At 42.5% G+C, this 25,040-nt stretch overlaps 1 protein-coding gene across 2 annotated transcripts in view; it reads left to right on the top strand.

Moving 5' to 3' along the window:
* The window catches only part of CNKSR3 (CNKSR family member 3), a 61,052-nt gene that overhangs the window by 20,009 nt on the left and 16,003 nt on the right, over positions 1–25,040 (top strand). For both annotated transcript variants that reach the window (XM_053382218.1, XM_053382219.1), the window contains exons 2-6: positions 7,836–7,999; positions 16,704–16,906; positions 18,967–19,054; positions 21,757–21,798; positions 23,835–23,954. In XM_053382218.1, the coding sequence (XP_053238193.1) occupies positions 7,836–7,999; positions 16,704–16,906; positions 18,967–19,054; positions 21,757–21,798; positions 23,835–23,954 (617 nt within the window). The remainder of the gene's footprint in view (positions 1–7,835; positions 8,000–16,703; positions 16,907–18,966; positions 19,055–21,756; positions 21,799–23,834; positions 23,955–25,040) is intronic.

Below are 25,040 nucleotides of genomic sequence, written 5' to 3'. Positions count from 1 at the left end.
TTGGTTTTACATAACATATAATCATATTACATAACATAATATTTTCTTATTTTATCTCTCTGGCTCAACTGAGCCTAACGGCTTCCCTCCCTCCCGTCTGATGGTTTACAAAATTAAACTTTGCATCTTTACATTTCGCTTTGCTTCCTATCCTTGTTATATCATTACCTAAAATATTGTATTACTCAACCTGGATAGGTAGCAATTTCATCTTGCAAATCTTCAGATAACCCTGCTAATGATGTTAATTGCTTACAGAGCACTAGGCTTTCTGGACAGCAATGGGCTCGGCAGTGAACAGGTAGCCAGTGCTGACCTTTCCTCCAAGCACACCTTGGAACTGTGCCCCAAAGGGAGGCCTTCTTAAGGAGGGGGTGTACCTTGGGCAGTGCTATCCCCTCCCTCGACGATGCATTCACTACTCCCTGGACTCACCCTGTCCGTTTCCTCTGGTTAGTTTTTACAAGCCAGGATGGGCAGGGGTTCGGGTTGTAGGTGGAAGGCTGGACCCATGCAAGCATTTTGTCCACATCATCAGACAACTGACCCCAAATAGCCAGACATGAAAGTGCCTAAGTTATCACCATCTGCCCAGCATCAGCAGCAGAGTCCCGGTTGCCCTCGAAGTGCCTTGCAAGTTTGTCACAGCAGGCTTCCAAGTACTCACCCTTGTCGGAGGGTGATCATACCAAACCATTCACTATCTGGAAAAGCTCTCTAGAATGGCTACTTGAGGATGCAGCGGGTGGCAGCGAAGTAGCCTTTCTTCACCAGTGTATTGTGGGTTTTGTCTTGGGATGTATCCCTAATTAGGGTTTAAGTTGGCTTTGTTTAGTTGTAATTTTCTCACCCAAAAGCTAAGCTGTTCTGTGTAATTACACGTGATAATATCTTTTTTCCCAGGCAGGATGTTCGCAGACTAGTTGATGGCAGCTCGATTGCATGCCAGGTTGCACCTCTTTCATGACGGTTGCTGGCTATCTCAAAGCTTGTCGGCAGCATGCAAATGTGCTCTTGCTACACACTGTGCTCCGACATGCTTATGGGTGGCTTAGCAGTCACCATGGGGCTATGCATATGTGTGCATTTCTAATCTGGGAGCGCATATAAACAGGGAAGGACAAAATGATGCTGATGTGAGCAATGCTCCTTGTTGCAATCCTCCAAACAATGCCGCATGGCAGTAGGAGGGATCCCTGCCCATCCTTGGTGTTGCCTCATATTTTCCAAAAGCCACCATTGCAACATGGCTTCCTGTTTTCACTGTGGGAATAAACCTCAAAAGTCTTAATTATTAGAGAGTTCAACCCAAGCAGCCCTTGTGACTCACAAACAAGTCCCAGAACTACACAGATCCATAAACATCAGAGGAACAAAGGGTCTTAGTTGCAGGCTGCACATGAAGCTCTCAGAATTTGAGGTGTGACTGTACAATGTGAGGCAGGCAAGTTTTCCTGGGGCACAGGCCCTCATGCATGAGAAATATAAACAGCGCTGCTTCTAAAAATATAAAATAAACTTGGGCTCGACCAACTTTAAACTTAGGGCATTTGTTGACCGCAGAAAACAAGTATTATTTGCACTTGCTCAAGTGTATAAATAGAACTCTTCCTGGAAATGTGTTAACATGGTTTTCTTGGGTGGTAGGAGTGAAAGTTAAATTATTAGTGGGCTGCCAAGAAATAAATCCTGTGTTTTAAAAAAGCAATGACGCCATCCTTTTGGCTTTTACATGTACATTTTTTAGTTTGATCTGTTGTTACAACTGTATTCTAAAACATGCTTTGTAACTGCTTGTTTATTTTGCTTGAATTCCCCCCCGAAATGTAGTATTCTACAGCAGATTCTGAAGGAATTTGCTAAGTGTCATATATTTCCAGTGCTTTCAGCCATATTGGGCTGCACTCAATGCATGCTTACCTGTGGGAGTAAATCCCATGGAACTCAATAGAGCTTACATAGAATCATAGAACTGTAGCGTTGGGAGGGATCCTGAGGGTCATCTAGTCCAACCCCTTGCAATGCAGCAATCTCAACTAGATCATACATGGCAGATGGCCATCCAACCTCTGCTTAACAACCTCCAAGGAAGGTTTGACTGGATAGACATTAGTTATGGTAGCAACAAATACCAAACAATAAAGAGTATTATATAAAGGGCACCTTAAGACCAGCACATTTATTATGGCATAAGTTTTCATGGACTAGAGTCCACTTCACTATACCTGGGTTCCAACAGGAGCCAGTGTGTAGTGGTTAAGAGCGGTGGACTCGTAATCTGGTGAACTGGGTTCGTGTCTCTGCTCCTCCACATGCAGCTGCTGGGTGACCTTGGGCCAGTCACACTTCTTTGAAGTCTCTCAGCCCCACTCACCTCACAGAGTGTTTGTTGTAGGGGAGGAAGGGAAAGGAGAATGTTAGCCGCTTTGAGACTTCTTCAGGTAGTGATAAAGCAGGATATCAAATCCAAACTCTTCTTCCAGCAGAAGAGGATGTTGCATATGCTGGTTTATACGTTATGGGCTTTCAGGCAGGTACTCTGCTCATGTCCCCCATCATGTATATAGCATCTTTAAAGGAAGTGTGAAAAATGCAGGCTTCCAGTTTGGGTTCTAACAATTACAGACATCAGTTGCAGGGGCGGATCAAGGTTGCACGTCAGCCTTAAATAGATATTCCCTCTCAATAAAACCCACCAAGGTGGTTTTGTGGTGGCACGAGGTCTGCCTAGACTTGCCTCCATAGGGCAGGTGTTTCTTTAGCTCCATTTGATGCTGCATCCAATTGCTGAACGAAGCCAGCCTTTGTATCTGGTTTTTGTTGAAACTTGAAATGCCAGGTGTCTGGAGCAAATCCGTGAGCACACTTTTGTTTCCAGTTTGTTTGTTCAAGTCTGGTTAATAGCGCTGGCTAATGTGTGGAAAGATTACATTTCAGACAAATGCGGTGGGCTGGCGAAATGGGCCTGAAACACGTGCTGCTGATTTTGAACTCCTGAAAGCTCATCATATGAACTGAAGCTTGGAGGTGTTTATAGTTAGCATGTCGGGAGCCTGTTCCTGGTGCCCGGATGCTCCTACCCAACTAATTCTTGGTCCTACTCTGATGGCTGCGGGGCTTGTATTAAGCTTGAAATGGGACCAGCAACACAGTAACCTCCATTTCTCTATTATCTCTTCTGCGACAAGAATGGTTGGATGGGCACAGTCCTTTCTGGAAGGGTAAAGCGCACAGGGATATGTGCTTGAGATCCACTAGCCTTGCAGGGAGCATGCTGACTACAGTATTTATTGCTGCTGGGTGCTACAGGGAAAAGAAGCAGCTGCCGCCACTGTACTTTCACAGATCCTGTGCATAGAATCATAGCATTGTACAGTTGGAAGGGACCCTGGGGATCATCAAGTCCAACTGCCTGCAATGCAGGAATATGCAGCTGCCCCATATGGGGATGAAACTTGCAACCATGGCATCATCAGCACCACACTCTAACCAGCTGAGCTATCCAGCTGATTATAAGTAGGAACTCTCTTTGCTGTGGTTGACTGTATGTTGAAAATTGGATCTACCACATCTGTACCAATAGAATGTCACTGAACTCAGTAGGCAATCCTGGTGGGCATATACTTTAAATTGTTGCATTTGGGTGCAGTTGATGACACAGTTCAACATTCTTCAGCTCCATTGTGTGGCATTTTACAGTTGTATTTTTCTTTCTGTTGCTCTTCTTCATAACGTTATCACTGAACTGATGACAAAGTGGAGCTGAAATGACTTCTGTGATACCAAGGAAGAAAGAGGTAGCATGTAGGACTTTCTCTTGCCTGCTCTTGTGAGGCCTACTTGTTAAATAGCTGAGGTACTGCTTCATCCATCAAGGAGAGGGGCCGCCTCAGTGGTGGTGAGATCTTTCTAGAATGTTCACCCCAGTGAAACCCCACAGACTTTAACACGGAATGCTTCAGATGCCAATATTAAACTTTTTGAGAAGTCAGCTTTTGATTGGCTTTTGATTTGCTAGGTTTTTGTGAATTTATTGCAAAACTGTTTCTTTTTAAAATTCCAGTTCCATTTTCCGTTTTTAATTTGGTTGTTTTTTGTTCCATCGATTTCTAATTGTGTAGCTGTGCTTTATTGTTTTAGCATTTTGTGTTAGCTTTCATTTTTATTTTTAAAACAAACAATAAGACTTTGCTTACAATGTGTTTCACTTTTCTCCCTCACTGTCCTACAATCCATCTTCCACTTGCGTAAAAACGTTAGGAAAGACAGCTGATAACAATGGTTTAACGATTTCTGCAAAAAAAGAGGAACAGGAAAGAAGTATTATTTTGGGATCCATATCATTGTAAATAACCTTAGGATAGCTCAGTATGGATTAGCCTGAATCTTGCATAAGCAATTTTGCTTTGAAGATTTGACAAGCAGCATTGCAGACTTATCAGGATTGTATTCAGGATAGTGTAATTTTATTGCTGGCGCTCAGCCTTTTCACAGGACGAAAAATTGCAGGACTGGCTCTCATCTGACATAATTGCCTTGGATAACTTCTGGTGGACAGCCACAGTGCACACAGTTGTGCAACTTAGTCTTGTGTAGTTCGAGTTACTTGGGATTTATGTGGGTGGTTCCTGCACCACCACCACCCAAAATCAGCATTTAAGCCGCTCACAACTCAGGGGTGTTTCCAAGCCAATTTGTTATACTATCTAGAAAGCTCCTTTTCTACGAAGGTTCTGTTGTGACAGGCAAACCCTTTGGCAGGCCTTTGCATTGTAGCCCTTGCTGTTGTTCAAATCTGTAGTTGAAACTCAAATGGCAATGCAGCTTTCCATTGTTCTTTCCAGATTTTATTTACATGTACTCATACATTTTGAAAGTATAACTTAAAGGTCAGAATTTACAAGACATGCTCTGTCCAGAAGAAAGGAAACAATGCAGTGGCTCCAACCAAAGATAACATACGGAAACCCTAATCTAAAGTGATATCATTATCTCATTTTCTTCCCACTTTGTTCTTCTCAGGCAGTCTTCCCCAACCTGGTGCCCATGCTGGGTGGTGGGGGTTGAAGGGAGTTGCAGTCAAAAACATGTGGCGGGTACCAGATTGGAGAAGACTGTTCACATATAGTCATGCCTCATCTGAGAATGGGACACAAGCCTTCAAAGTTTCTTGGGCTCGTTTCAAACCAGATTGCCTCATCGTGTCAGTCCAAGTTGGATATCAGAGATGGATGTGTATGTTGCACCAGGATGCCTTTCAGCAGTTTGGAGATACAGTATTACCTCAGGTTACATACGCTTCAGGTTACAGACTCCGCTAACCCAGAAATAGTACCTCAGGTTAAGAACTTTGCTTCAGGATGAGAACAGAAATCATGCTCCGGCGGCGCGGCAGCAGCAGGAGGCCCCATTAGCTAAAGTGGTACCTCAGGTTAAGAACAGTTTCAGGTTAAGAACGGACCTCCGGAACGAATTAAGTACTTAACCCGAGGTACCACTGTATGTTAAGAGTTCACACAATACGGTGGGAGTGAGGGGGAAAACTGCAAGCAGGAGTAGCTAACCCAAAGCCTTGGAAGACAAGATCACTTGATGCATTTTTAGGTGCGCAAGTCGATTTCTTGCCCATTGGCCCCGATTCATTTAACTGGAGGGAATGTGCCTCAGAGCGCATAACTGGATTGGGGAATAATTGAGTTCCCCTAACTTAATATGACTGTGTATGTAAAGCAGTAATTATGAATGGTTTAAAACTGACGTTTTTCTCTCTCCACTCTTTTGATGTAGCTTTTATATGAAAAGTGATGGTTCTAATCCAGTTTAGTGACTTAAGTATAAGCCTGGAAGCAGTAGTATTCTGAGTTTAATTAATCTACAGCGCAAGGATGTAATCTTGTGGGTGGCTAGGAAAGTCGGCTTTTTTGGATGGAGGCTTGTAATTTTCCCTAACGCTGCCAAGAAATGGTTATGTTACTTGTTCATCAGGAACGTTAGCATTCTGTGGTGTCTTTGACAGAAACGGGGGAGCCGCAACTGACTTTTTACAACATGTAGTGTTTAAATTGGGGTTGCAAGTGGATGAAACTTGGCATGAGATATGACGTCTCCACACTCCCACCCATTTTCCACCCCCACCCTCAGTGTGAAGCATCTGCTTGGTGAAGTTGTAAAGGAAAAGATACCCCTAGTACTGAAAGTCTGCCATCTGCCTGGTAGTAATGCCTTCAGCATATTGCACAACTTGCCTAAGAATTTAAGTTGTTTCTGCTAAACTGATCTGTTGTGAGTTTCTTTGTTACGTGCCCCAGTTCTGATTATCTGATTGCTGTCCCGCAGAGGAATTTACCCAAACAAAGAAGCTTTTTCACATTTGACTAGCGGATTAATAACGCCTTGCATTGTTTCCCTTAGCATTTTGGTGTGTTCCTGATACAGTGATATCTCTTACAACCGCATGAGTAGATACTTAAGTTCTACTTGGAGCCAATAGCTGTGGCTTGGACCCAAGTTTGCGATTTCTTCTAAATAGGGCTCTGAATTTGTTATTCAGAATTGCCTCATTCATGTCGGAGACTGGAAATGGGCATGAATGGGGTGGGTGGGTAAATGCAGCTCAGTAGTAGAACACATGCTTTACATGCCAAAGGTCCAAAATGATCAGGTAGCAGCGGTTGGTAAAAGCATCTGACTGACTTCGACTCTCAGGATCTCAGGCAGACTAGTCAACGCTGGGGAAATAAGGCAGGCATGTCCAACTCTCTAGAGACTGTGATCTACTCCCAGGGGGAGCTTTTTTTAGGAAGGGTTCGCTCACCCAACAATACTCCACAGCCCTCCATCCTTCCTTCCCCCACTCTGTCCCCAATGCAGGGAAACTGAGACCATTTTAGAGATTCATCTAGGGCACTATATACTGGCTGCAGCTTTCCAGAGTTTCGGATACTGGCCTTTCCCAACACTGCTTGGAGATATTGAGGAAATGGAAGGGGTGCAAGTCTCTACAAAGTATTTCTGTTCACAAATCTGCAATAGGGAGTATACAACAACATAGGCTTTCTTTTAAAAAAGTAGATGATATCTTCTGATCTATGTTTCGGCACTAACAAGGTAACATTTTGAAAGTGTACACTGTTCTGGCAGTGATGAAGTGGTTAAACATGTATTGCTTGTGAGCTTTGTAAAATCAGGTGTTCATTTTTTGCAGTCTCCTTCAGCATTTGGTTATGCAGATTCCCCATGGCATCATAGCACTGCAGCACAGGACAAGCAGGAGGGTCACAGTACCTTTTGTCTGCAAAGTCCTGTTGTGATGCTGGAGAATGGCCTAGTGAGAAGTGAGCTGAGAGGTTGGAGGTGGATTGCAAGAGTGATTAAGTTGGAGGATGAAGAGAGGATTGCAGGATTATTTGTGGAGAGTTAGAGTTAGGCGTAATGCATGACTAAACCGCCTTTTTTTACCTTTTGGCGTAATGCGATGCACTGGATAGCACCTGCAGCGCTACCCTTTGCAGATTTACTCAGAAGCAAATCCCATTATGGTGAATGTGATTACTCTCATGTAAATGTGCAAGGGATTGCTACTAGTCAGAGCAGTGCTGTTGGGGTTGGGGAATAGAGGAAATGCTATTTCCTAAGCCCTACTGGGCTTGTGGCCAGGGCAAAAGAGCATTTATCATGATGGATGAAGAGGGCATGCGATCTGGGGCTGTATTTTTTCAGTATTTCAATTAACATTTCAATTAACATAACTAAGCTAGAGAATAGACGTGTTGGATATTTGGTAGGTTTTTAAAAATAAAAGCAATATAATTACAACACTTTTCTTTCTTATTTAGGGTTGGATGATTGCCTGCAGCAGTATGTCCAAAAATTTGAACGCGAGAAGATAAATGGTGGTCAGCTCTTACAGATTTCTCACCAGGATCTTGAAGAGTTGGGTATCACCCGGATTGGACACCAGGAGCTCGTTTTAGAGGCTGTGGATCTCCTCTGTGCACTGGTCAGTAAACATACGGTGTTGAAATCCTCTTGCGTTTTTCTCACTCTGGCTAATGGAATTATTTGTCAAAAGGGAGATAACTGCAGCTCCTGAGCTCTATAGCAGATTGTATCAAGAGTGAACCAGGTAAAGTTGAGTAAAACGGCAGACCAGTATCCTGGCCTCACATCTCTTTTAACAGTAGTCAAGTGAAGCTGATACAAAAAAATAAAAATAAAATACAGTTTGCAGTTATGCATAGGGCAGCTGTTTAAGTGGTGACACCAGTCTGAACTGGTACTGTTGATGTGAATATTTCAGACTAGGGGAGCCTTTGCAGTGGGTTCCTGGAGTGAATGCCTGAATATGATTTGAGACTCAATGAAGGTTAACATGTCGATGTTTAATTGAGACCGAACCAAAAAACCCCCCAAAGTTGTGAAAATTGAGCCAAGACCAAGAAGTTGAGAAAATGAGCCAAACAGGTTTGCCTGTCTTAAATGAAGTCAGCCACACCCTTCCCTGTAGATGAGGTTTGGCATCTCAGAGGTGCTCCTGGATCCTATGTTCCTGCCTTATTCTCCAGTGGCTGGGGCTGCTGGTCCTTAGACTGGTGAGCTGCTGTAGCATAGCTTCTCAGACAATATTTTTCACTGGTGCCCTTCTGTTTTTGTCTACAGCCAAGCTTCTTATGTGGACTTTATGAGGAGGAGCCTATGAATACTGTTGGAAGCTGCAGCTTGTGCAGAATGCTGTCACTCAGCCCTGTATAGGTGGGGTAGTGATGAATTGCAGAGAGCATGTAATCCCAATTTAAGCTCACCTGTGCTGCTTCCCTATATGCTTCTAGACTCAGGGAAATTGCTGGCGATGACTACTGGTTTATAGCCCTAAACTTTCTAGAGGCTTAAAGCAGGGATGACTTACCTTTCATGGTAAGAACCACAAGCCCCCTTGGCCCAACCTTCAAGAGCTGCATGCCATAGCTGAGTGCAGCCACCCCATATTCTCACTCACATACGCTGCCCACCTATGCACACAGCCCCTGTCCTTAGCTCATGTAAGCGGTTATTGACACAGAATGCTTTTCAGAAATATTTTAATAAACAAAAGCAAATGAGACCTACCGGAAATATTGGTTACGAGAAATAACAAGGGACAGTGTATGGCTTATAGGGGTATTTTCTGCGTCCTTTTAGGCCCATCTCTGCACTCCAAGCTTGCCTGTACACTTATAAACCCATCATTGTTGTCATGATGTATCTGCTGTATTTCTTTTATTTTTTAAAAATGCAAGTACAGTCATACCTTGGTTGCTGAATGCCTTGGAACTCATACGTTTCAGCTCCTGAATGATTGAAAACTGGAAGTGAGCGTTCCGGTTTTCGAACGATTTTCGGAAGCCGAACATCCGGCACGGCTTCCGATTGGCTGCATGATGCTCCTGCAGCCAATCAGAAGCCGCGCCTTGGTTTTTGAACGGCTTGGGAGTCAAACGGATTCCTGGAATGCATTCTGTTGGAGAACCAAGGTACGGCTCTAGAGCAATGGCTGTGATTGCTGATGCTCAGCAGAAAAATGATGGGGCCAATATGGCAATGTTCAACTCTCTGTTTTAAGATGACCTAGGCTGTGGGTGGCCAGACAATGGTCTGACAATGGGATAGATATAGAGAAGAGCAGGAGGGCTCCCATGGGCTTGAATAAGGATGCAGTTAGGCCTATGGCTGCTCCCTGCCTTTGGAGACTATAGGTACAGTACATACGGTATACTATAGGGGGAATCCATGGTTCTCTAGTTATCCTTCTCTGCTCCCTCTTTAATTCCTCTAGCGTTAGCGATATTGTGTTGGATACAGTTTATGACAGGGATACACTTGGGCTATGTGTTTGTTCAAATGCTGTGAACCGGTGCCAGAAGTATATAGAGTTTCATCCGTGAGAATGGTGGGAAAGAATTCTCTGTCACTCTTTTTGCCCTTACTCGGCTACATTCCGTTCATTATGTAACACTTCTATTTTTTCTTAAAATGGGCAGAGCTTTTTGACTCCTTGTATAAAATGAGCTCATGTTTCAGAAAGGGGGGTGGGAAGGGGGCAAAACAGAAATAATTTGCCCTTGGTAAACTAGGGGGAGGGGATGGAGAGATTAGGTGACTTGTAACAAATCAGCTGTGTTATGTTTGAAGCAACTGACCTAAATACCGCCTCCTCAATTATACAGTTGCAAGTATCATAAGCTTTTAAAAAGGGTGCTAAGGAAGGATACAGTGGTCCCTCTGGTTACGCACTTAATTTGTTCCGTTCTTAACCTGAAACCGTTCTTAACCTGAGGTACCACTTTAGCTAATGGGCCCTGCCGCACCGCCGCTACACGATTTCTGTTCTCATCCTGAGGTAAAGTTCTTAACTCGAGGCACTACTTCCAGGGTAGTGGAGTCTGTAACCTGAAGTGTTTGTAACCCGAGGTACCACTGTATTTTAACTAGGCAACCATCAGCGCAGTCCTCTGTGCTAAAGTTAGGGTTCTAGTGCCGTGTAAGCAGAACGCATCTGGTAAAATCGTGAGATCACTGGGCAACCTCTTGCTTAGAATAATGGATAAGGCAGCCACCTGAGGGCATTCTTCCTACTTTTTTTTTTACGGGATAAAATGAACAGAACTGGATGTCTGCCAGAACTCAAAGCTTTATTCTATCTTCTTCAATTTCCTCCTAATTTCCTTCATAAATGCAAGTTTTGACCTTGCTTAAGAAAGTTCTTTTGGCTCAGCGAAAATGACATCCTGCCCTATGTTGGAATCAGGGTGAAGGGGAGAATATGTTGTAATTTTGGAATTGCTAGAAAGTGGTAAGGCATGTTACATCTTCCAACCATTGTGCTTGACAAGCTGTGACCCGCAAGCTATGGTGTGAAGTTGGCTTGTTTTCACTAACCTTATTTTAAGGGGAAATGTGCATAATAACAGTGCATATATTAGCAAAAGCAACATGTAAGAAATCATTACACTGGAACGTGCTTGCAAAAATTTGTGTATTAGTCAAAACTGCATACAGAAATGTGTTTACCAGAAGAAAGTCGTACAAAAAGGGTGAAAAGCTTTCTTGAGGGTTAAGAAAAATAGCAAATTGCTGCAGAAATTTGGTGAAGTAAATTTAAGATTGGAAAAGCGAAACACATAGAGAACTGAAGTTGACAGATTCGCCCATTGCCCAGGGATGAGTAGCGTCAGGGCTGGCAGGGAGGCCACTTTGTGTGTGTGAGGGGAGAGAGCTGGATGTCAGGGTTGGCCCTCCACCCGAATCCAATTTTAAAGTGTCATTCCAGAAATTTAATTGCTGCTGGCAAGGAGAAGAGGAGGATTAGAGTTGAACTTGGTTAATCCCTATTTACCCATGAACTTGCTGGGTAGCCCTAGGCCAAATCAGTTTCACTCTATAGTTCCAGGGACTAATAGTAATATATTAGTGAGCAACAAACTTCTGTAAAGATGAATGCAGTAAAAATGCCTAGGTGCTGCTTCTGTCCTAAACTGCTCTGCAGGTAGTAAATAATTGGATTGTGTGAAGTAGTTTTTATTTTATTATAAATTTACCATTCCTGTGCCACATCTGATACATAGGGGGGCAATATTAGCTTTTCTTCTCGTGTTTCGACTCGTGTTGTGGGATGCATGGGTTACTGTGCGTGGCATTCTGTCTGTGTAAACTATAATAAGCCTTTAGGAAACCTTGTCAAAGGCAACTTGATCCGCAGCTACTCAGATTAATGATTAACAAGGCAGGAATGTTTGACCTTAGTGTGTTCCCAGGGATGTCTGCTGTTTCTCTGTGTATGATGAAAGGGTGTGTTGAGCTGAAAAGGGGCTTCTGATATGTTTTGTATAATTGCCTATGTAAATATTTTTCTAAAGAAAGTAATACAGGCCACACATTTCGCATTAAAAAAAATACTCTGAAAATATTTGTTTTTAACCTTATTTGCCATAGTTCCTTGGAAATTTGATTGCTAAACTTGTATAGGGTAGGTGGAGAAAGTGGTGGGTACTTTATAATGCTGATATTTTATGCTTAACCAACATGGGTGGTTTATCCACGGCTCACTTCCTATTTAACTTTCCATTTTGCACCATCTCAGGTTTCCTTATTTGTGAACTGAGGACAGTGTTCTCTGCTAGGTAGAGCTGTGAAAACAAATTTATTTATAGTTTTCTAAGATTGAGTGCCACTCTCTAAACCATTAACATGAAAGGGAATAACTCCCTGACTGTGGTGGTATTACAGGCATTTCTGTCTAGCATGTTCCTTCTGAGTTACTTGGATTTCTTTAATTATTAGTAAGGAAGTGGTCAAATAGCTTGTATGTGTGCTCTATGGTCACCATCGCTCACAACTGAACTGAAATTCAGCAAACTTTTTAGATGCACAATTCTTGAGCGGTCATGCTCATGGCAACTTCCATCTTATCCTATCTGCTGGGACATGCACAAGTCCCTCCCTCCCTCACACACTCTGCAGACATGCATACTGGATGGAATGCATGGGTGTTGCTCTGCTGATGGAAGGCATCTGTCAGCTGAATGGTGAAAGGGACAGTTTTTGGAAATTCCTTCTCTTTCCCCTTGAAGTATGTATTGGTGGCCTTTTCGAGTGGGTGGGAAGTATAATAATAATAACAACAGCAACAGCAACAACAACATAATGATAATAATAACAATTATTATTATTATTTTATTTTATTTTATTTATCCCCCGCCCATCTGGCTGGGTTTCCCCAGCCACTCTGGGCAGCTTACAGCATATATAAAACATAGTAAACTATCAAACATTTAAAAACATACCAGTACATGGCTGCCTTCAGATGTCTTCTAAAAGTTATGTAGTTCTTTATCTCCTTGACATCTGAAGGGAGGGTGTTCCACTACCGAGAAACCTCCACCCTTGGTTTTGTTGTTTGTTTGGTGGTTTTGCTTTGTTTTATAACGGGTAGGCAACCGAAGGCCCGGGGGCCAGATCTGGCCCAATTGCCTTCTCAGTCCGGCCCGCGGACAGTTCAGGAATCAGCGTGAGTAGAATGTGTGCTTTTATTTAAAATGCATCTCTGGGTTATTTGTGGGGCATAGGAATTCGTTCATTTCCCCCCCCCCCCAAAAAATAAAGTCTGACCCACCACATGGTCTGAGGGACGGTGGACCGGCTCATAGCTAAAAAAGGTTGCTGACCCCTGTTCTGTAAGTTGTTTGGAGTTGCTCTGGCAAGAAAATAACTAACAAATTTAATTAATTATATTAATAATTCCCCTGCAGGCAGCCCCTCATGCCCTGCAAAATCTGTTAAGGGGTGTTATCTAAGCCTCTGGAGCACATGTTGAGATGGGGGCTGTAGGGAGAAGGAGAAATTGCTGAATACTGCCTCACTCACAGTTCCACCGATGGACACCTTCCATCAGCTGAGAAACACATTGGATTCCACCCATTTTCAGCAGGGAACATGCTATATAAGATCTCTCATTTCTTTTTAGACATGTGTGCCATCTGCTTCTCATAACTGAGCTCAGGGCAAACCTGTTTCGCTTGCCCCTGATTTTCGGTAGAAGCCACTTGTGGGCAGCTTTCATTGGCCTGCCCTGATGTCTGTCATGATCTCTCCCCACCCCACCTTCTTGGAACATATTTTCATATGACTTCTGGCTTTCATAGGCTTCTGCTTCCCCTCCTCTAGTGTGGCAGAGAGTAGGAGTTTAGAATCTTTTGCTAATTTTTTTAATTTTTTTTTTATTACATGGCTTGTTGGATCATCAGGTTCTAATAAATTGTCATTAATGCTAACTATAGTTAGCTTAAAACAGGTGTGGGCCTTCATGTTTTGCTTGTGAGGACATTTTGGTCAAGCCACACCCACCTGCCATACACATGTGGGGCAGGTAAGGAAGGTTCAGGTGAAAGCAGGGTTGCAGCTGCCTACAAAGCCCTTTGCAGAGCACTCCGCAAGACCCAACAGTCAGCTGATTGTCACATGGTTTGATTGTAACATCAGGTGATTGACAGGAGAGTGGCCCTGCCCGCTTGCCAAAAATGGCACGTTGAGGTTGCAGGAGATAAAAATCCGTGCTGCTGACCAGCTCCAGTCCTGTTCCCCACCCCCAGCGTGCTACCAGGGTGGATTTGATGTAAATCAAATCGATTTAAATCACAATTTAAATCACTAGTCAGTAAGACTTGATTTAAATCATTTTTTTACAGGAAGACTCATTCTTACTGCTATAATCTTAATATTTACAACTAGATGAAGGTTTCATTTTTGGAATAATAAATTTTCAGTGTAGTTTTTACAGTTATATCAAAAATTACTGATTTGGTTATACTATTAGAAATCCAAAGACAGGTAATTATAAAATTATTGTTTATATTTGGACAACTTTTCTGCTGTACTTTATTGGAAGGAGAAAAATAATCATTTTAAACAATTTAAACAGTTTATTTAACAAAACAATAACATTTTAGCATATGTATCCATGTTTGTTAACTGATGTGGTTAAATGATTTTTTTTAAAAAAAACAAACCTTAGACTGAGTTTTAGTACACATGAAAAACTTAAAACAAATCTTTATTTCCTGATGAATAGCCTTTGGATTATAATGTAACTTAAATAGAAAACTGTCTTTAGAAACATTTTTCCTCCAAAAGCATTTTACAGTGGTACCTCTAGTTATGAACTTAATTCGTTCTGGAGGTCCATTCTTAACCTGAAACTGTTCTTAACTAGAGGCGTGCTTTCGCTAATGGGGCCTCTTGCTGCCGCTGCGCCACGGGCACACGATTTCTGTTCTCATCCTGGGGTAAAGTTCTAAACTCGAGGTAACTCTTCCAGGTTAGCAGAATTTGAAATCTGAAGCGTTTCTAACCTGAGGCGTTTGTAACTCGAGGCACCACTGTATTTTAAAAATCCAATTTAAATAAAAAAAATCCAATTTAAATAAAAACATCTGATTTTTAAATATTTCTTTTAAAAAAATATTTGATTTTTATCCTCCCTGTCCGCTATCCTGGTTTAAAACATGTAATCTTCTCACCAACTTCAAAGTGAGCTTGCTGAAACTAACCATAGTTAAGCATAACCACAGTTCCATGTTTGGATGACATGGCAAGCTGTGGTTAAGTAAGCGGAAACTGAAATTCCTCCTCCCAGTCACATGTGGAGAAGGGTAAAAACAAACGCCCAAGGCTTGCTGTGGCTCAGTCACATCACGCTGGGCTACAGTTTAGCATGACGATCAAATGCAGACATAAATTGGAATAATGGGTTGTTCCTCATTGCATAATTGCTTGCAGGAGTTAATCATGCAGTTACACCCTTATTTTATAATGACGCCTAATTATTTGAAATATAGACCCTGAGAATCAGCAACTCAGAAAACTCTTTGTTTCGTGCCATATGATTGTTGCAACTTGCTTGACCCAAACAGTGGCTCACTGTTGAGCGCTTTTACCCTTTCTTAGAGGGGGTGATGTTTAGAGGGGATTCCTTGCCCATTAGCAGCATTTGAGGGTTAATAGAAAAGAGTGCCTGTGTTGGCTTGTATATATAGCTGGAAGAACTTGGCCAGTAACCGGATTTAAAGCGTGTGGGAGGTAAAGCAGCATAATAACAAAAACAAATCTCTTGGTGTCCTCTAAAAGGGAATGGAAAAAAACTGATGGAGGACTCACATTGGAACAACTTGTCATGCTTGTTTATAAGTAATTTTGAAAGGTGGTTGGTTTACATTACTACTGTGTTTAAATGCTTGCTTTATTTATTAAACCTCTTAGTGCCTGAGAGCTGCCTTATGTAGAAAAAAAACCTTATCCTCAATTGCTGGCTGTGCACAGATGATAGAATTTTAGGGACTAGAATTGTAAGTTTATCATTTGCCTGTGTACATGTCTGCCTGTGGTCTTGGCTGCATCCAGCTTTGAAGTTTTCATAGCTCTTGAATTGCATCATAGGAAAACAGAAACCAGCCTCAAATTATGGTTAAAGCAGTTTTTTGAAATAGGGGTGTGTGGGAGGGGTGGCATTACACACAGAAGCCCCTAGCTTGTATACTGCCTCCTCCCTTTGCCCCCTACACCAGGGGTCGGCAACCTAAGTCCCATGGACCCCCGCCGCCCACTCGGTTGGCTCTCATGCGTCACGCTAAACTGGCACAGAGCAGAGCGGGTACTGCCTTCTGCGATGCTGGTTGGCTTCCCATTGGCTGTAGAAAGCTCCTGCAGCCAATAGGACGCTGCGCAAGCCTCCTCCACACCAGAAGGAGCACTGGAAATAGCGTTTGCACATGCGTGTGTGCGCGCACTCCGGCCCACTGTGGTGTCTGTGGGATGGTGAACTGGCCTAAGCCACAAAAACTTTGCTGACCCCTGCCCTACACTTTTGTGAATTTACCACTTACTCTCAACAAACCATACTTTACAATTTCAACTGAACCTGGGTAACTAGGGTTTGCAAATTCAGGATTGCAAACTAGGACCAAATTCGGCAAACTGTGTTTAAGGTTGCTGTTTGTTAATGTTTTGAAGAATATATACATATGTGCCCAAGAGATGGATGCTGGAAGAACACATGTGACACGTGACAACTACCAACACCTTTGTAGGGCGGCTTGCCTCATGCTTTCAAAAATACTTTGAAAAGACATGATTGCTGCTTAAATAAAGAAATAAAATTAAAATCTCTTCCACAGAATTATGGCCTCGAAACGGACAACATGAAGAACTTGCTTCTTAAGCTACGAGCTTCTTCCAACAATCTGCAAAACTACATTGGCAGCCGGAGGAAAAGTTCAAATTATGATGGAAATACCTCACGCAAGCCTCCTAATGAATTCCTTACCTCAGTGGTGGAGCTTATTGGTGCTGCTAAGGCTTTGCTGACGTGGCTGGACAGGTAGGATATCTTGTATGCTTTTAAACACAAACAATAAGAAGGTAATCCATATCTTAAGAATCTGTATTCCCTCCTCCAACCCCCCCAAAACATTCCCTCCCCCCCCCCTGCAAGGCAGACTTTAAAGGGAAGCTGGGACATAGACATTTCTCCTTGCTTGCCTTCCTGGGATTCTTTGTTTACAAGTAACATTTATCTTGCAGTATCTTAAGTGTGGAAGTAGCACTTTTCCAAGTGTCCTTCAGCATGACAGCACCTCCACTTTGGAACTCCCGTCTATTGATATTAGGCATGTGCCTTCGCTGTACTATTTTGGTGCCTGTTAAAAATGCTTTGTTTCAGCAAGTCTATACAGATATGTAAATACAACACTTATTTTAATATATAGTTTTATTTTATAATGCATATTTTTAAAGCTGCTGATTTTTATTTTATTTTTAGGCTAACTCGTTTTTAACATCTGATTTTATCAGCAATTTTAATGTATCTTCATATAAACTGTGTAGAGTTTTCGACGATTAAATGGTATATAAATCCTGTTAATTTTTTTTTAAAGTACAGTAAATAATATTGCAGCTCAAAGTGGTACTGTATTCCCATATGCTACTGCAAGGAAAGATTACACGGAAGTTTGCCACTTTGCATTGGGCCATTCTTGACCCAAATTCCCTTAAAACAACAATGAAATATAATCATTCCATGACTTACAGTGAAATCCTAGACATAGCTGTTCAGAAAAGAATCCCATTGAATTTAGTGGGGTTTCCTCGCAGGTAAGTGGTTTTGGATTGCAGCCTGAATTTTCTGTTTCTCCACTATGTGATAAAAGGGAATTTGGAGTCGCCCCAGAGAAGTGAAGGGCTGGGAGGCAGAAAGCATTCCTTTCATCTTCTGGCTAATACTGTTGATAAGTTAAGGTAGCTTTCATCAAGTTTGTGCCTGCAGTCTGTTTTGGACTGCAACTCCCATCAGCCTCATCGAGCACGACTGTACTGCCAGGGGCAGATACGAATTGTAGTCCAAAAACAGCTGGATCGCAGCAGGTTGGTGAAGGCTGATCTATGGAGACAGTTGCGGATATTTCCCCAGTTTGAGGCCCGAGATAAACACAAAAGTCTCTCACATCCTGCCAGCCCTCCAAAGAACCCTGATAGTGTGACAGGAAGAGACATCATGAGAGAGATTGTGGAAATGACAGGCTCTTGTTGAGAAGCTGGAATGGATTTTGTTTTAACCAGGGCTTGGAGCTCTTGACTGGCAGCTCTCTGCATTCTTTCTTCATCCACATTATATTGTAGTCTGCCCCCCCCCCCCGGCCGCCCTTCCCAATTTCATTGTTTCTAATACAGTATGTGCCTACAGTGGTACCTTGGGTTAAGTACTTAATTCATTCTGGAGGTCCGTTCTTAACCTGAAACTGTTCTTAACCTGAAGCACCACTTTAGCTAATGGGGCCTCCTGCTGCTGCCGCGCCGCCGGAGCAGGATTTCTGTTCTCATCCTGAAGCAAATTTCTTAACCCGAGGTACTATTTCTGGGTTAGCGGAGTCTGTAACCTGAAGTGTATGTAACCCGAGGTACCACTGTATTGTATTTGTTGTTTGGTGAACTGCTTAGAGACTGTCTTAGTATTATGTAGTATGTAAATATGTAATAACTTCATCGCAAATCTTTCTTTTGAATACTGTGGACCAGTTACTTGGTTTCAGGGCTACTATATGTTGTGGCCTGGTTTGCTTTCCCCTTTCTGTCCTTACACCACCACTTTTGGCAAAGCACAAGGTAAAAGTGGGACAAACCTCGACTTTCCCGTGATCAGAGGAACCGGGTGAGATGAGAACTCATTGCAAGCAGAGTTTTCGATATCTGGATTAGGGCATAAGTGTGGTCATTGTAAGCAGCCATAAAAAGAGTTAAGACCTAACTAAAAGGGTTTTCTTTTAAAACAAGAAGCACGGGAGTTTATAGCAGACCTGTTATTAAATATACTAAGCTTGTGGTAATGACCACTGTTGTGTGGCCTCTCTTTTTTCTTAAAGACACATTCTTTTCTTACCACAGGACGCCGTTTACAGGGATAGCTGACTTTTCTGTGACTAAGAACAAAATCATTCAGCTCTGCTTGGATCTTACTACCACTGTTCAGAAGGTCAGTTGATGCACTGTGTATATAACCCACCAACCAATCTCCATCTGACCTTGTTCCATCCACATTTTACAAAAAGGAGGGCAAAACGTTGAGTGTGTGGAAGTAACCGCAATACAATTTTACATGTAGCTTGGTAACAGAAACAAATTGGAGTCCTGGGGATTTTTAGAAATCATTAGAGGAAGCAGGTGTATGGAGACCGTTGCCAAGTTTTGTTGCTCTGGCCTCCCACAGTCGACACTGGGGGGAAAACCAAAACCCTCCCAGTGTTGTTTTTAGGAATTATTTACTTGGTAAGGCTATTAATTTAGCTTGTTGTAAAACTCCACACCTATAAGTCACCCAGTTACTCTGCAGCATTTTATTGCATGGGTATGTGGGCCACATTTTATGAAAATTTGGGCCATGTACAAGCAGGGGCGCGGGTGGCACTGTGGGTAAAACCTCAGCACCTAGGACTTGCCGATCATCAGGTCGACGGTTCGAATCCCTGCGGCGGGGTGCGCTCCCGTTGCTCGGTCCCAGCGCCTGCCAACCTAGCAGTTCGAAAGCACCCCCGGGTGCAAGTAGATAAATAGGGACCGCTTACTAGCGGGAAGGTAAATGGTGTTTCCGTGTGCTGCGCTGGCTCGCCAGATGCAGCTTGTCATGCTGGCCACGTGACCCGGAAGTGTCCTCGGACAGCGCTGGCCCCCGCCCTCTTAAGCGAGATGGGCGCGCAACCCCAGAGTCGGACACGACTGGCCCGTACGGGCAGGGGTACCTTTACCTTTACAAGCATTAATCTTCTCTAGATAATTTGTAATGCTTCCTTTATTTGAATCTTCTTTTTATCGACCAGTGTGGTATAAAGGCTGTCTTGTGATTAACCAGTTATCATTATGTGTAGCTATGTGTGTTTTCTGCAGTAGCCCCTTCAGTTATAAAACTTTATAGTGGATGAGGCACATCTCTGGTTCTATTTTAAATATACTTTAAATGCTCATTTCTTTACTGTGGCCTTTGGGGGTTGATTTAGGACATGGCGGATGTTGAGATGCATTTTAAATGGCCTATTTTGTCTTCCTCCAGTTTTATAATTTTAAAACACAATTAGATAATGTTAAGTTTTAAATATTTTACTGTTATATATTTATATGAATGTAAACTACTTTGAGAGGCAGTCTTCCCTGAAAAGTAGTAGCATTGTTGCCCAGAATTTAGCAACATGGATGTTCAAATGCCATGCCCTTTCCCATCTTGGATTGAATGCTAGATATTTAAAGTCTCCCCTAGATTTAAGCTAGGCTGTCCATCTTGAAATTTCTGCTTATGCACTTTTTCAAAAGTAGAGAAAACACTATAATCTTCTAAATGAGCTTCTTTTAGTTCAAAGTCTCCTTGTAGTTTTTGCTGAGTAAATAATACTTTGGCTTGAATTCTTTCAGTGGTGTATTTGGAGAGGGTTCTTTTATTTTTGTGTTAAAAGCATACACACACACATGACCAAAGGCTTTAAATGTGTGCGCACATTCTGTATCAAGAAGTGCAAATGGAGTTTCTCCGGTGCAATAGAGCTTTCCTGGCCACAGCTTCCAAACATTGCCCCCTCCCAAACTCGAAGACCTTTCAGAGCAGAGTGGGATTCAGTGTCGGAGTCTACTGTTAAAGGGGGGGAACCAGCATAAATCAGAGCTCCCTGCCCCCCTTGTGTGAGCAGAAATGCCTTCTGTTCATGAAAGGCACAATGCATGTTGTAAAGTGCATGTTGAAAGGGAAGACTTGTAGCTCAGTGGTGGAGCACACACTTCTTATGCCAGAGGTCCCAGGTTCAGTCCCTGCTGTCTCCAGGTAAAGTTAAAGGGACCCCTGACCATTAGGTCCAGTCGTGGCCGACTCTGGGGTTGCCGCGCTCATCTCGCTTTATTGGCCGAGGGAGCTGGCGTACAGCTTCCGGGTCATGTAGCCAGCATGACTAAGCCGCTTCTGGCGAACCAGAGCAGCGCACGGAAACGCCGTTTACCTTCCAGCTGGAGCGGTACCTATTTATCTATTTGCACTTTGATGTGCTTTCAAACTGCTAGGTTGGCAGGGACTGAGCAACGGGAGCTCACCCTGTCGCGGGGATTTGAACCACCGACCTTCTGATCGGCAAGTCCTAGGCTCTGTGGTTTAACCCACAGCGCCACCCGGGCTGGGCAAAACATCCACCTCCTCTCTGAAACTGTGGAGAGCTGCTGCCAGCCAGTGTTGACAATACTGAGCTAGATGACCTCTGTTTGACCCTCTTGTTTCTTTAACAAATCATTTTACCTTTTGTGAGTAAGGGCTGTGTGATAGAGAGGACCATGTGTGCCAGATGTGATATTGCTTATATTTCTTGCTAGCAGAATCAGATCATGGAAGGTGCAGATATATTGCCAGAATCACCTGTGAATTTTCTTGCAAATGTAAAATGGATTCCTTGGGTTCCACTGGGTTTTTCTTGTAGAAGTTGCATGCAGAATCTGCTTGCATGGAGGGAATCGTTGCTGCAAATGAGTAACTGTTTCTGCATGGAGAGCAAGCCTCTCTGGACCGTTGCCAAAGGCATCTAAATGTCAACTGTATTCCACACATCTTTGACTTACTGTACAAGTCAGCAGTGTCAAAAGTGTCAGTTTACTGCTGCATAAGGGTCTTCCGCTAATAGAATATTTGCTTTCTCTCTTTTTTTAAAAAAGGACTGTCCTGTGTCTGAAATGGAAGATAAAGTTCTCAGTGTAGTAAGTGCAAAAGTTTCTGTTTAAACTCTTTCTTTGAATGCCTTCCTGTTCAAAACTGCTCTTAAGAGACAATGCTGATTTGAAAAGAAGCTTTGTGTGTTAACGGAGCTCACGTACCTTGTGCTGTTTGCGCTGCGTTCTCTATCATCCGAGATGGAACTTCTGCCCCGTGTCTCGTGGGAAGAAGCGCAAGTTCCTTATTGGGTGATAGAGAAGAGTGGGAATCAGGAAGTGCAAGAGATCTGAAGTCATTTGTAGTGTGGCACTTGGAGCAAGTGGAATGAAGCCAATTGCTGCTGCTATGCTTCTAGGTATATAAATGAAACACAACACTTTTTATAATTTACTGCTGAATTACTAAAGTAACAAACTGTGGGCTTATTTTGTTTTGCTTGCCTAAGGAGTTGCCGGCCGATTCTTCAAACATTATTGCATAGGCATACATTAGCATTCTGACACATGAAAAAGTCTCGACACCCAAACATTCAAAAGCCCAGGAGCAGTAAAGCTGTCAGTGTGGCAGCAAATGTACCTTGTTCTTACAGAAGACCTGCACTGCTTATGGTTTCTAATTGCACTTGGTCTGAAAGGGAGTTTTCCCAAATATTTTTGCAGCAGTCTTGTGACTGGATGAGGGATGCATTGACATGCTTGTTATATTTTTGCAGTGGTTAATCATCTCTTCCTGCTTTTGGCATGAATCGGGCTGTGTTCTTTGATAAGGCCTTCCGCCTGCTGATAGATGCTTAGGAATTCACAATAGCTAAAAATAAACACACACACATTTCAATCGAACATAGAACAATTAAGAGTATTTTACCATCCACCACCCCCAATTTTTCCATATTCCCTTCCATGTATGCATTGCAGTGGTTACTACACTTTTTGTTTTTGCTTTTATTTATTTATTTAACTGTAAAAAATGGCATGTGTGTTATTCATTTTGTTAAATATTACGTATACTGAGTCAGATTGCTATCGCCATGCATCCCACCCATTTTTTTTGTCTGTCAGTGCCTTTTCTAAGGTCATGGGGCTCTTCTTTTTCACAACCTTGCTGGCTGCCATCCATTTAAAAATGAGATGCCCTAGCTCTTGCTTAGGGGTTTTGTGTATGCAAAGTGTTTGCTGCACTGCTAAACTTTACAGCAGCTCCTTCTCACTTTGCCTTCATTGTCCTCAGAATGTCAAGACACCATCCTGTATGTATTAGCTGTTTGGTGAATCTTTAACTTTTTATTGCTGTTTTACAATAAATTTTAATTTCCCCCGCCCAACAAAAAAACCCCAAACATACATCATTATTTTGAATTAAAGGCAGCTTACCTAACAGTGAAAAATGAATTAAAAATAAAATATTAAAAATTCCACCTGCATGGATCTAATTAACCGTACCCAAATAGAAAAGTCTTTAAATGCTTATTGGGGGGGGAGGGGAGAAATTCTTAATTAATGTGGATTTTTGTGAGATTCCAGGGGGAAAGGATGTTATTGTTGAGGGGAACCACAAAGAAAACGCACATTTGCATTCCCTTTTTTCTGATTTGGTGCATAAGTGATAAAACTGAGACGATGTTCTTGATCAGTGATGATGAAAGTCTTAGGATTTAAGAGTGGAGGGAGTCTCCAAGAATCTGAGCTATTTAGGGCTTTAAAGGTCATATACAATTGGACTCTGAACAAGGCGTCGGTGCATATGATGCTCTGACCCTCTTCCTTTAGGGAGTAGGCCATTGTGCTCTTCAGTATCCAAAGCTTCCCAACTGTAAACAAGAGCAGCCCTTTGTGGAGCTCATTAGTGGCCTTGCTTCAAGTTACAAAGGCCTGAATTATGGCTGCAGGATTTGAATATGTCACAAAGGACCAGCAGCTTTCTTACCAGATGTAGTTGATGAAAGGTAGTGCTGGCAGCTGCTGCAGCCTATAAATCTGGATGCAGTGACCCCTTTACTTGTGGGGAGGACAGAGGGGCTGCGTTTTGTTGTAAGGCAAAAAACAATTCCAAAAGTAATCCTGGTGCTCTTCCTTTGTTTTAGTCCAAGGTTCTAAATGGAATTTGCGATAAGACAATCCGATCTACAACTGATCCGTTGATGAGCCAGGGTGCGTGTCTTGAGGAGGTTCATTTAACTAACATCAAACCTGGGGAAGGCCTGGTAAGAATGTTTTCCTTCCTCAAATCCTGAATTGCTGCCCACAGCATTTTTTCAAGTGCATTTATAGTGGCCTAGTCCTTGAAGGCTAATGTGATGAAACTGGTGTGAGTTCCAGAGCTCCACTTGCACAGGAACTTCCAATCTTTTCTACAAAGAATAGGGGATCCTACCGTTCAGTATCCCTTTGTACCTAGAGGGGTGGAGAAGATCTTACAACAGAGAGCTCCATACTAGCATTGATACCTTTGTACGGAAGCCATTACTGCTGCTGTTGAGCTGTAACATTACTAAGAATACAAATGTCAAGATGTTGACAGAAGGAACAAGTTATTTAGTTTAATAATGTAAAAACTAGACAATAAAGACCTTTCCCTTTCAGTGGCAATAAGTTCGAGGTAAGCAGAGCTGTTTGAGTGGTGTATACCCTCCTCAGAAAGTGTTTTGCACCAAAAAATAGCTGAATTCTGCATGTATTGTGTGTTTATCAAGAAGGGTTGCTTACGTTGTATCCAGACAACAGGTTTTCAGGAGGCAATGTTGTATACCTTGGGTAATTACCATATTATGTTTTCATCTTGTCTGTCAGTTTGTCCCCCAGCCAATCAGGGTCTCTGAGTCAAACTGTTTTTGCCAATTTTTGTTTGTGTAGCTCATGGGGAAAAGCTGCAAATAGCTCCTGGCAACAAATGTGAATAATAATAATAATAATAATAATAATAATAATAATAATTTATTATTTGTACCCCGCCCATCTGGCTGGGTTTCCCCAGCCATTCTGGGCAGCTTCCATAGAAACCAAAAATACACTAAAATATCACAGATTAAAAATATATTTTGGTTTTGCTCTCATGGACACCTATTGGATAGTACACCTCCACAATGACTTGGAGCTGTGTGTGCACGTGTGATGATGGGGAAATATTTTATTTTAACTACACAAAAGGATGCATTCTTATCAGTCATCATGTCCCTGCCAACTCTACAATTCTATGATTCAATACCTTCACATGCAATTCTTTAAAGGACTGAAGGGGAAACCCAAAAGGAATCCTTGGTTCAGCCTTGCAAGACTTTTTCTTTATCCAG

This window comes from Podarcis raffonei, chromosome 3 (genome assembly GCF_027172205.1).
Source record: "Podarcis raffonei isolate rPodRaf1 chromosome 3, rPodRaf1.pri, whole genome shotgun sequence".
NCBI lineage: Eukaryota > Metazoa > Chordata > Lepidosauria > Squamata > Lacertidae > Podarcis > Podarcis raffonei.
Note: the sequence above shows the minus strand (reverse complement) of the source record. Positions and strands in the feature narration are given on the sequence as shown.